Consider the following 13,765-nt stretch of genomic DNA (forward strand, 5'->3'; position numbering starts at 1 on the left):
ATGTCATGAAGACAATTCAGGAATATTTTTTTTGAGGAAGAACATTTTATTATCAGAGTAATGCCATGTATTTGTAAAATATACACTATATAGTAAGAATAAACATTATTTGTTAATACCAAGGTAGAAAAAGATTAAATGTATCACATATCATACAATCAAGAACTATTTCTGTACTGACCTCAATGCAAAAAACCTAAATTGCAAATAAAAAGGCTTTGGGGTTTTTTTTCCCCTGGTTTTGTTTTTATAAAAATGAAGCAGTAAATGGACAATTAAAAAAAAATAAAATCAGTCATCAATCATTATTTTCTAGGTTGGCCCAGAGATGAAATGATTATCTGACTTAGTAAAGCAACTGAGTGAAACTGTTTTGGACCATTTCCCCAGTCCTCTGGGATGCTCTTTTGTCCTCCTGTCAACCCTCCCCTGTCTCTGGCTCTGTTTCTCCACCATAAGCAAATACAGAAAACAAAAAAGAAGCAAATTCCAGTTTCTGCTTCTCTCTAATCTTGACAGGATTGGTTTCAGATCTCTGTCACATTCCAAAGAAGAACAGAAAACACAAAATATATTACTGCTCCTTAAGAAGAGCAAGACAGGCTCTGGACCATGTTTGAAGCCTGAAGGAGCTCTTTTATCCACTGTCAATAAGAATTGTGCATACCTGTTTTCACTAAAACTTGTTATAAGATCTGAAAGCTAAAAGGTGAATATTGAAGTTTGCAGTAAGGCCAAACGAGCTGCTAAATAGTTAGGCCACCGCCCAGAGGCCTAGGGAGATTTTGCTCTCTGCATCATGCTAATCATTAAGGATAAAGAAAGTAAATAATTATTAATCTCCTCTTATTTATAGAGGAAAGACAGCTATTTCTTTAAAGATTAGCTTTCCAAAGACTAAAATAATCTCTGCAGAAGAAGTAGATGGATTAAACTTCATTTCTTTTGTAGCTTAGTGGCACATTCATACTTGTATAACTACTGAAATATCAGGCACGTTGGGTGATTTGACTCCAGGGGCTAAAGGGCATGTAAAACACAGACATTTTTCCTTTAATATCTAATAAAATACCGAAGAATGTCAATTGTTCAAAACTCCTAGGAGCTTAACAAGGTTTCAGTGAAGTATTCCAGCAGGTGACCTTAGACAAAACCTCCTCCCACATTATGTTGTGCAATCAAATGATTCCCAATCCTTCAAGGCTCTGGCACATTTCAGAGCCCAGCACGGCCTCCCTGCCCCAGGCTACTGGTGGCCCCCACAAGATGAAAGTGCTCCCTGAGAACCTCCCAGCTTTATCTATTTGCCAAGTTAAATCAAGAGGAAAATCAATGAATTTCACTGCAAAATAAGTTAAAGTTCCATCATATGAATATGGTTTAGTGGCAATAACCAAACCCATTAACATATCAGAAAAAAATGCACCATATGTAAATTCCCTGATGTTAAGGGACAACAAATGTCCCTTAAGATTCCAGTATATAAAGATGCAAGATTTGTATTTCCCTCTAGAGATACTCCAAAATCCTATTACTGAGCCACATCTCCATGGAGAGGAGGGGGTTTACTTTTTTTTTTAATCAAACCTCTTTTTAATCAGCCAGAACAAAATGTTTTCATGCAAACAACAACAACAACAAAGAATTCAGTGCAAAACCAACAGGCTCCTTCTGGAACAGGGGAACTTGGAATAGAAAATGAAGATTAAATGAAAATGCAGGAAACAAAGATGTGTACTCTGAGTGTCTTTATTGCACAGATGTGTACAAGGGACAGTGTGCTCCCAAAGGAAATCATTAGAAAGTTGACTTTTAGGAAGTTAGACCAGGAGACTGAATTCAGCCTTTTGGGCTGATCCAAACTTCAATGACTGTGTTTTGCTATTAACTCAAGTAGGGTTTTAACTATATGAAATGGTTCCAGATCCATTTCATATCCTCTTTTAGGGGCAATTTCTGTTCAGCTACAGATATTTGGGCCCTGTGGAGGGGAACCTAAATATGCAGATATGCACCTGTCTGCAGAATTCATCTAGCACTGGCTGCTTCCCAGATCCACTGCTGTCTTCCTTGTGCAAAGCCTTACAGACTCCTGAATCATTTCAGGTGTATGAGAGAAATCAAATCTTAAAGATTCACTAAGGTCACAAATGATTTATATGCTCACATTCAAGAATTCAAGCCCCATTTTTAAATACTTCATAGTATCCAAAGTGCTTCTCTGACATTGTTTGGCACCTGGTTTAAGAACAAGGATGTGTCTTTGTACTCATCTCAAGTAGAAGCCTGTAGAATTTCACAAACACAAACAGCTTAACCACAATATCACCAGCCCTCCTAAAATGTTTCACACTGATCCTGCTTGCCATTAAACACCATTCCACCTCTGAATTCTAGCCAGCTTTGGTATAAAGGAGGAGTAGAGTCAAGCTCAAGAAGGAAAGTGCCACAGTTTCAGCACTGAGTGAATAATCCCCACATGTAATACATCTCTTGTAATTTCAGCCCATAGCATCACAGTCCTTAACGGCAACTCCAATTCTGCCTCTTAAAATTAGAAATATATTTTCAAGTCACTAAAAAAAAAACCTCTGGAATCTCAATGCTGAACAGTTCTTTCAGTATCACAATACCTTACAGCTCTCCAAAGTTAGCAGAACTCTCTAACATTGTTTTCCAACATGACAGAAAATAGGGGCTGCTAGCCGAGATTCAGGGATGTGCATTCACAGAATGTAAAACAGGAGTGAGAAAAGCATGCAAGCATTTTGGTCAAAAGCCCTTTCTGGTACACATTCAGAACAACCTGAAAATGCAATGCTTTACTCTAACTTTGAAAGGAATCAGCACCTCTTTTATGAGAACATTTGTCTTAAGGTGAACATCAACTGACCAATACAGCACCAATGTAAACATATTTTAGCCTACCAATCATAAATTAAGAACAGCATCAATGCTTTATATTTAATACCCATTGTAACCAATTAGTACTGCCATCCCCTGATGTTATACAAGTTCATTCCCTTAAATTGCCGTGGCAGTGAATTCTATGGTTATAAATGAGAAGCTGAAAATTGATTTGCATGTAATAACTACCACTAAACCTTTCTTATCACTTTCAATTTATCCCATCTGCTACCAGAGTGGAAGTTTAGGATCTATTATTCCCAGAAGGGGACTTACCCAGCTGGACATCTATAACAGTTGGCTGGTTCTCCATGGGGAACAATGGCTTTGGAGGTTTGTCTGTGAGCAAAGCTAGAAAAGAAAATGAGAAAATGTAATGGAAAAATTGAGACCAATGACTGCAAAAGAAAAGCTCTGTCATGTAAGCATTCAAATGTGTGTATACTTGATGGCATGTAAACATTTATTACATACTATATCTGTTACACAGCTGATATCTTACCACCTACCTTGTAGCCATGGTGATCCCCTGATTCAATAGAAATTACTTGTTTCATGAATTACATTTTTAGCACAAAGCACCAAAACAAACTCAATTTCTCATTTTTAACTTACATGTAATAAGTAGAACAAGCAGTTTAGATGCTCACATTGCAAAGTTAACACAATGAATTTGAAGTGCCAGACAAATCTATCTCAGTGTGACCAGTCCCAACATGTCTTTATGCCAAAATAATACACAGGAAACTTGCACATAATTGTGCTTGAAGGACCCCAGCAGCTCCACAGTAGCTGACTCCCATCCCAGCTGGGGTACCCAGACCCTCTTCTCAAAGCCTTACCAGGTACTCTGCCTCCTGCTGTGTAAAAATATCCCCATGTGAGAGCAGGAAACAATATCCCAGACCTGTCCTGCCAGGGGACTGCTCCAGCAAGCAGATATCATAGCTATTAAAAAGCATAGCTACAGGCACAGGCTTCACAGCCCTGTTAAAAACTTAGGGCCAGACTGTGCAAATAGGTTTTGTAAACATGGCTTAGCTTGAAATAAATTACTGTGTATTCCTGAAAATGAGGAGAAGTGTTTTTAATTAAGTACAGCATCTTGCACCACATGAAAATAAACGTTTCAAAATTATCTTTAAACTTTTTCCTGCTTAAATTCATCACCTGAAGTTATTTGACCCGAGTTTGTAAAATAAACAACAACTGTCAACCTACAAAACAATTTCACATCCACAATGGCCTCAGAGTTTCAATTTCTGGTATACTTAAACAGTTTTTTTTCTTAGCTTTTTCTTCAATTTTTCAGGCTTTTCTTGCTACCTTTATGCTTTTCTTATTATTTTTATTTCCTGGTGCTAAATTGTACTCTGTTCATTGTAGAACATGGAGAAAAGTTGCTGGAACAGCTTCATCCATGATGTGCCAGTGTGCTCAGGCTTTCCTGTCTTAATATTCTTTTCATATCCCATTCCCACCTACACCCTTTGTAACCCAATCTGATGAGGGCTTCCTTCTGTTTCCCTCAGTTTTACTTGCAGCATTTTGAAATTTTCTAAATGTGCTCCTGCATGTCACATTTTAAGTGGTTATGTTCTGCCATAATCTTCTTGGAGAGTGACCACCATAATAAACTGGCAGCCTGTCAAGAGCTCTTTGCATAGGAACTGAAATGGCCCAAAGAGATTTTGAGACGAGAAGGCAACAACCTGCTGGCTCCTCAATGTCAGATATGTTTACTGAAAACAAAGGCTATTCATATTTTAGAGGGCAGACATCAGATCACTTATTTACCTTACAAAATTCACTTCTGGTCCTTCTTAAATTGAAAGGCAATACAAGATATTTTCAACTACAAGAGGCTCTAGGCTTATATGATCTCTTTACTTGACAAAAGTAAAAAAACCAACGTTTATTCAAACTCCCATTCCTCTACAATAAGTTTCCTTAATTCTAGAAACAGTTTACAGAAATGTAGGCACTGATTTCCAGCCTTGCTCTGGGAAAGAAGAACAAATAGTGCTGTTACTGTATCAACATGTATTTAACAAAGGTAACAGTATAAACTCTTACTTGACCTCCCACAAAGCTACATGAAATTAAAACAACTAAATGTACTGTAAATCCTCTTCCTATTATCAAAGGGGCAGTAATTCTGCTATGAAGCTGAATCTACCTCATGAACTGTCAAGGGAAGAGCTGGGATACAGCTGTCTATGGGGTTTTTTTGCCTTTCCAAATGCTGTGGAATGTGGCATGTCCCAGGGCTGCTCTGAGCAGTAACACATACATGGTGAAGCCACTGGAACAAGGAACATCAGCTTCCCAAGGCAGCCATTCCTGCAGCCACCTTGACAGAGCCAGCTCTGGAAGGCACTGCCTCTGACAATGCAGCAGCCTAAGGGGTTGCTTTGCCTCTCCTCGTCATTCCAGGATCTCATCCTGTGACCAGGTTGGGACTGCCTTGGCTAGATTTGATTATGGAAGTGCTATCAGACAGATACAGCACAGAACTGAGACTGAGGGAAGGCTTCTGTACCTTGTCCCAGGAGATTCCCATGGCTGGAAGTGTTGGAAGACAAGCTGGAAAGACATTTCTTTACCCAGAGGCACCTGGCAACGCATGTGCCTCCCAAAAGAGACTGGTGAACATGGCCAGAGGCTGTTTAGCAGCCAGATTGCTCAGGAACTGTCTAAAGTTCTCTTTTCTCCTATGCTTATATTCACCCCATTCAAAAGTAACACAAACTTTAGAACAATAATCACATTCCCGTGATTTCAACAACACTTGTCACTCCGTTTGTCCATAAGACTTTTGTACAAATCAATACTCTGATGTCATCCTCTGCAGCTGCTCATACAGGTGCATTTTCTTTCCCAGCATATATGATGTTTTTATTCTCTCTTTGTCACATAGTCACAAAGAGCATGCTGGCGAAAAGCAGAGAAGAGACCTGTAAAAGATTTGGTCTCTCCAGTTACACAGCAATCTTTGGCAGATAAAGCAGAGCACGATGTGCTGCACAGGTCAACATTTAGCTACCCACAGGACCAGCTAAAAAAGAAAACTGCCTTAAAGGAGTGGCTCCTGCTTTTATGTGCCAGTGAAGCCTCAGAGCCTTGAGGCTCATTTTTTTTCCCCACCACAGCCCTACTGTTTCAAAAATCTGTCATTCCATATTCAGACACACTAATGAGTTCTCTTGAAAAAGTACAAAGCAGTTGAAAACAAACAGCCTTAGGATATCATTACTTAGGGAAAAGCAGTGATAACCAGCTAGAAAAACTATCAGGCTTCTCAGGAAGCCCCAACTCCTCCACAGTTTATTATTTGACACAGCTCTATTTACCCACACTATTTCCTACCTCCCCTCGGCAGCAGCTTCACAGTACCCACCCCACTCCACTCCAGGCAGACTTTTACAGCATCCACTGTGACAGAGAGCCCAAACTGTTGCTACAATGAACTCAAGTCTGTTAACTCAAATATTTTGAGTGGCTCAGCTAAATGCAACTTCTGAATTGAGCACAGATCCCCTTCCCCTATTCCATGCAAAAGGACATGGCCCAAGCCAACAGGCATCACCTGTGCTCCTGGCTCTGAACTGTGTGAAGCCAGTCAGCACCAGGGTCATGCACTGAAATCATGCTTATGATTTGAAGGGCCTCTCTTGTAGCTCAGCACAGCTGGAGTGTTTTCCAGACCAGATAATTCTTAGAAGGGAGCTAAAATGAACTCCCATGTGGCTAGGAACTGTCAAATGCTGGGGAACAGCATTTCCTTCTTTCTTCCTTGTGGTGGGTAATGACTTCCCTTTTCTTGTGATAAGCACCCAAAGTACATTTGCTGTTCTGTAATTTTACCATTGATGTACCTCTTGGACATTTGCTCATGTAATTTGCAATGATGAAAGGAAAAATTATCTAAATATGAAACAGAATGCAGGGAATCTAACAAAATTGATTCAAAGCTTCTATGACACAATTGCTTGCCAACCTACTTCCTTCAATCAAAGGATCTGGCATTTTACCACCATTAATTAACACAGAGCCTCTAGTATCAATCATTCAAGAATCTGGCTAACCTTTTGACAGCAGAACAGATCTGTTTGAATAGCACCCTCTGGGGCAAATAACTGCATGCCAAAGCCTTAATCTGAAATTAGCTCCTACCCAAAGTTAAGCTTTTGCTCACTCCCAGTTCAAATACATATGCTTCCAGACATGGCTTAGATCTACTCTGGCAAAGACAAATCTTGGCAGTGACACTGCAACCAGCACACCATAGATGATGATGGAACTAAGTGCATGCAAAACTCTCAATCAATGTATTAACCAGAGGGCACACACTGCTAAGAGAAGCTCAGCATTGTACCTTTTGAAAAGATACATCCCTAACTCCCTCTGTCTCACCTGAAACCCCAGCTTGTGCCAAGAGATTTCTCAGCGGCTGGCAGTAAAATGCTTCAGGCCTGACCTGCTACTGCTTTATCTTCCATGTTGCTGCTTACAATGAAGCAAACGTGAGAGCTAATTGTGCAGATGTAAATGTAAATGTGACAGCTGTAGTTTGGCTGACAGGGAACGAGCTGTTCACTTGAAGAGTTAAAAGCTTGTTTAAAAAGCCAAGGGTTTTCACCTGGACTCTGTGGACCAAACCTCCAACACACTATCACCAGCAAGTCCTGCTCCCAGATCAGAATCACTGCTTTTCATTTTCTTGGCACAGCAGAAAATTACCACACAAGGTGAAAAGTAGTAGGAAACCACATGATGCAACTCATTCATAAAAATGCAATTTTGTGAGGCTGTGTTTATACAGGGACCCTGTTTCCTGATTAGCTCTATTGTAGTGTGCTCCACCAGTCAGTCAAAACACACTTCTCCATCAGTTGCCTATTGTGTTATTTCCTTCCTCTCAGCTTAAGCTGACAAAATGATTGCACCTCCATTTGTCATTTGCTCTAACAGAAATAAAGCCACTGCAATGAGATGTTGTCTAAGGATAAATATCTCAGTCTTTGAAAATAAACACTGAACACTTATTCTCAAAAAACTCCAACTTAGTAAACTCAGAACTTGTGTGGAAGTCAGGAGTCATTAGCCAATGACAAAGAGGTTTTCTCTATTTATTACTATTCAAGCAGGAAATTCTTCTTTTGGGAAAATGTTGTGGAATGATTCAGCAGCTGGATGCTTCCCCCTCTGCCACTACCACCACAAACACCACTTTCTGGAAATCCTACCTAGGATCAAGAATGCCTTAATGCACTGTTAGGACTACCTCTGTGGGACAATTTTCTGCAAGAAGAAGTTTAGCATTTTTATATTAGCAGTAAATAATTGGAATTCATCACATGAATTCTTTTTATGACATAGAAAGGAGGACAACACAATCACAGCATTAAGGGAGATGCTGTGCCCATGCTGAAATGCAGCTCAGAAGGGAAATGAATTTTGAGGCACTCAAATGATCTTGGTTTTTTACTCGTGGTTTTGATTTTAACTCATTAAGTCCTCAATGACTCAGAACAGACCTGTGTTTGTCAGGTCATGCTACTGACACTGAGAAGAAGCTGGCCCTGACTGCAGCTCCCTTGACTTTGAGAGCAGCCAAATCCTGACCAGCTGGTTGTGCCTGTCCTGTTCTTACCTGCTGCTCCAACAGCTTCTGCTGCAGGCATCACCTTGTAACCCATGGTGAATATTTAGAACTAATAAGAGCAGCTAATTATTCTATGGGCAAAATCACTTCTGGGTAAAGAATTTTTCTGCCAGTCCCCTCACCTAAGATGTCTCCATCTATTGCACATGGGATGCTGTCAGAGTGCACAGAGAGAGCCAAATGGCTTTGGAGAGAAGGCATTAGATGAACTCTTGAATTCATGAAAATGTTAAGAGAAGTAGAGATTAACTAGATTTTTGGTTTGGGATCTTCTATTTTCCAGGTTTGTGCTGGATCTTCTTCCACCTTCTCACAAGGCAATTAAGTCAAAAGAAAATAAAGTGGTGAGATTGGTGGAACTTATGCAATAGAGTACGGCTCAGGACTCTGGTGAAGTGGAGTAGAAACAATAGCACAGATTGCACATTACTGAAGCACAGATGGCAAAATCCCACAAGGTGCCTATCACAAAGTAATTACAACAGGGCTGAACACTTAACACGACTGCAATGTACGTGTTAAATGCCTGTGGCATTGACTGTTATGCATCTCCTGATGTGAAACATTCAGTGGCACTGATGGTAGGGGTTACCATTGGTGCTGTCACTAGATTCATTGCAAGGTGGGTGCTGGAAAGCAGAAGAATTCTGTGTTAGCAGGGCTTTCACTGTATGAGGTTATCAAGCTTCCTTACTCCTACAGTTGCCAACACACCTCTCTTTTCACTGCATTTCTAAATTTCACAGATTGTGTTAGATTATGCAAAGTTCTTTCCCAACCAAAATGATTCTTGTGATCATTTTATTCCTTTCCTAAATGTGGATCATGAAGCTTGCTTGCTTTTAAGACTCCAGCATGAGTTTCCTCTGAAGTAGAGAAAAAGTGTAATAAATTCTTACTAAATGTAAATTACATTTTCCTTCAATGTAATTCATGAAAATCTCAAATGGAGTGTGCTTTATTTAATGAACAGAGTGTATTTAGCACAAAGGACACATAATTTCATCTGCTCTCAAAATGTTTCTCTTGGACTCTGGGCAAAAAATAAGATGCTTGAAATTACCCTCTATTTCAAGGAGATCTGCAAAGAACATTTTATGACATTTTATGGTTTGGCTTTTTAAATTCTTTTTTCTTTCTGTCTTATAAGAAAGTAAAGAAGTGGTGACGGATGAAGCCAGATCCCTTCATCCATCTTAAAGGAACAGCTGGAGCCTTTGCATGCAAATGAAAGCTATCATTCTTGTCAACCTGAAGCCAGGCTACCAAAAGCCTGCAGTCCACAAGCCATTAACATTCCATGATCAATTTGACCACTTGTGCACAGTGAGGTACTGCACCACAGCACAGCTCCAGATACATGAATTATCATGGAGTGGATTTTATGCACTTTTTTAACAAAACTCAAAGCAATCCATTATTCCCTCAGACTAAAAAAAAACTTGTATTAGGTAGAGATAGTGTATCAATAGAGAATTATCGTGGATGATGAATATCAGATGAACAAAGTTTTAGGCAACTGTGGTACCACATGTAGGCAAAACAATGGGTGCCTTTTTTGAGGAAAAGCCATGTCCAAGCTCAACAGCATCTTCCAGCCAGTGCTCACCACAAACCACTGAAGGAAGAGCCAGTGCCATTTTGCCACCTCTCTTACTTTGCTGTTCCAGGCAAGCTCATGGCTCACCTGTGCCCTGAGACAGCCCAGGTCAAACCCTCACTACAGAACAAACATCCTGCGGCAACTTTTCAAAGAAAAGGACAGAACTATTGAAGAATGACTTTAAAAATGCTTTTCACTTAAGTCTCAAAGGCAGCAGCAACCATTTAAAACTTGTACTTTGGACAATTTTAGATGTTGCACAGTGTAACAGTTTAGCCTGCTTTGATGTTCAGCGGGGTCGTTACGATTGCAAAGCGGCCACACCACAAACAATTTTTAGATGGAATTTCAACTGTAAATCTTTTAGATGAATTACATTCACAAGTAAGAAACATGAAACTTCAGTTAAGTTGTCATCTCTTGCCAATTGATTTCGCTCTGTTGGGGGCTAATGAGAAGGTTTCACCTGCCCCATCCAGTCTATTAATGCTGATGCATTCTTTGGATTAGCACCCTGGCTTCCTTAGCCTGTTACAATGATGAAAAATGTTAGTGTACTTGACAAGGAAAACCTTTTCAAAAAATGTTTATGCAATGTTTATGTAGGTTCTTTGTCTCTAATTTGCCTTCAAAAGCTGCAAAATATATTCTACCAGGTTTGTCTGTTACATTTTCATTTTTTCCACTGAAGAAGTTCTGAATTGTATACTTGCTAAGCATGTGGAGCATCATTAAGAAAAGAATTGGGGCGAATCATGTCATTATTGGTTGGATGAGCAGGAAAATGAATAAAAGCAGGCATAATATAGGCACATAAGGAACTCATAGATACACTTGCTACTGTTTATCCTGCCTCATGACCAAAGATCAAGAAAATGTAAATCTTCTGATGAAAGACAATGCTTTAAGAAATGAAGGAGGTAGTTATCCCAGGAAATTTGTCCTCTTATTTGAGGCAAAGGATTTAAAAGAATTAACAAAGAAAGTAGCATCCATAGAAATCTCTGGCGGGACGACCCATTTTCAGAGTTGGCTCTGCTGCCTTTTACCACTTACATCAGAGTTTCTAGCAGCTGATGGGAAGCAGAATAACCCCTGGTGATCAGCCTGGGACCTGAACCTTTCAGTATCAGCTACTATCAAACAAAGGGAAGAGTCTCTGATCCAAGAATGCAATTTCATTTTCATAAAAGTACATCAAAGATGTGCAAAGCACAGCATCAGGTTTGCAGAAGGCAAGTATTCAGAAGAAAATGTGATGTTTTAAGACTACCACATTACTTGAAAATGTTTACTGGTCAGAGGGGATGCAAAGAATTGCAGGCAAACCTCCAAGAGGAATGTGACTAAAGGCTGCACAGAGATCCATTCATGAAAAAGTCTGAGGATTTAAATTGCAGTTCCCATTGGGGCATCTCTGGGCAGCCCCACTGCCAAGCCCAGTGAGTGACACCCAGCACAGCTGAGAGGAACAAATGAACTTCCCAGAGAAACTGTTCAAACATTCAAGGCAAAGCGAAAAGCAATGAAAACCAGTGAAGATATGGCCAAAAAAGGGTCTTTGGGACTTGTTTTGAATCAACCATTGTGAAGCAGGTTGTCAACACACCAGACATTTTTATCAGAGGAGTACAAAATAAACTTGTCAGCGAGTGAGTGATGGATTGCACCTATCCCACAGGTCAACTTGAGCACATATATACTGCATGCAGCAGAAACTGCAGAAAGGCCTAGCTTCCAAATCCTCTGAAATGTGAGATTAAACAGTCCCACAGGCACTTCAAATGGCTGCAGATAAGGATTTAATACTCCAGTATATTTCCTCCATCCTTTATTAAAAGATGAAGATAATCTTTAAATCAAGAAAAAAATAGAAAAAAAAAAATAAATTAGAAGAGTCAAAAATCATCAAGCGGAAAAAGAGGAGAGGAACCAACTCTATTTTTATTAACAAATCCTCTCAGCCAAGGCTTATACACCCAAAGCTGCAGGAAGGGGAAGCTGCCCCCCAGGCTTAGTGAGAAAGGCAGCAGAAGCTCCCTGTGAGAGGGACATGGATACAACACTAATGGCAGCACTAGGAATGTAATTTCTGAGAAACTCCTCATGGAATTGTGTCAGCTTCTTGTAACCAACCTGCTTGACTCTTCATTTTCCTGTTCAAAGTGTCTTCCGTTTGTCATGTGTTGAAGCAATTCAAGGTTTTGCTTTGACATTTTCAACAAGAGAAAAAGATGATTCAATCTGCTCTGGGTAGTAACTGCCATTACATTTAAAATACATCATTCAATCGAAACTCAACATACTATTTTGACCAACATTTTTAATCTTCTGTATAATTATGTAGGGTTATTGCCCCAGCTCATGGAGCAATTTTAAAGCAATAAAGACATTTAAAGAAGACCCTTTCCAATTTTCCAATCAGGCCACCCTGAAACTTCTATTTCTTTCTGAAACAGCATTCTCACACAGCATTTGTCAGACATGTGCCTTTATGATAGGAGTTTTGAGAATTTTGGGTTTTGTTCCAATGTAAAATGAAAGAAAAATCCCCAAGAAAACAAAACACCACAAAATTCCTCCCAAATAAAAACTGTAAATTTCTCACCATACTTCAGTCGCTAAGGATGGGAAGACTGGTGATGGAGAGGCTGGCTGAGCACAAATTCAGCAGTGGCAGGGCAGGAAACAGTAAAGGCTGCATTACTTATCATGTTCTTCATAACAGTGAGTGTCATAATTTGCCCAGGCATATGTGATTGTTTTACCTACCACCTTCCCCCATGTGAAACTTTTTTTCCAATTTGTTGTCTGCTTTAAAATGCATTATCCACCACATTCAGTTCTCTCTAATCAACACATACGTGTCCATCAAACCCGTCTGATGCACAACAGCTATCAAACACCTTTTTATTTACTACAGGGGAATAGACTGTCTTGTTCAACAAGTGCTTTACTGCAATTCTGAGGTCTGTTTTCTAGTGATGTAAGGCAAGGGCTTAAACTGAAAGACGTGAGATGCATAGCTAAAGAGGATGACAGTTTCTCAGGAGGTGAACAATATCTGGATTAATAATTACAGAACAAAGTATTTTAACAGAGCAGAATGGAGGTAATCTAAACACAGGATTAGAGATGGGAAATATTAGCACATTGTCCCATGGATTTCAATTAGTAAATAAAGGAATTCTTTGTGTGTCAGCACACTTTTCATACAGGCATTATATAAGGATCTATCAGTTATCTACCAAGTATATGGTACCAACACTTTTTAGAGAACCAGTGGTTTAAATGCAGAAAGGATTGTTTAGTTGTCGCATCGGGGTTTTTTTTAATCAGTAAAAGCATTTGTGGCATTTTAAAAGGGCTGGATCACAAAAGCAAAAGCACAGTGCAGCAGTACTGTAAGAGCTTTTAGGGCAGAATGTCTGTCCTAATCTCTTATTACTCTCAGATTGTGTCTAAAGACCACCTTTAGTACCAGGCTTTTGTTGTTTGTTGGCCATCCCATGATGGGTCCCCATGCATGCATTACTGATATCACAACCACAGGGAGCATTCAAGGATTGGGCTGAACTTCAGCAAAT

General features: G+C 39.7%; 1 protein-coding gene across 5 annotated transcripts in view; it reads right to left on the reverse strand.

Moving 5' to 3' along the window:
- IL1RAPL2 (interleukin 1 receptor accessory protein like 2) overlaps positions 1–13,765 on the reverse strand; it is a 372,119-nt gene that overhangs the window by 102,019 nt on the left and 256,335 nt on the right. For all 5 annotated transcript variants that reach the window (XM_015626829.3, XM_033514121.1, XM_015626821.3 and 2 more), the window contains one exon: positions 3,184–3,258. In XM_015626829.3, coding sequence (XP_015482315.1) covers positions 3,184–3,258 — 75 coding nt within the window. The remainder of the gene's footprint in view (positions 1–3,183; positions 3,259–13,765) is intronic.

The sequence above is a fragment of the Parus major genome, chromosome 4A, assembly GCF_001522545.3.
Source record: "Parus major isolate Abel chromosome 4A, Parus_major1.1, whole genome shotgun sequence".
NCBI classification, from domain to species: domain Eukaryota; kingdom Metazoa; phylum Chordata; class Aves; order Passeriformes; family Paridae; genus Parus; species Parus major.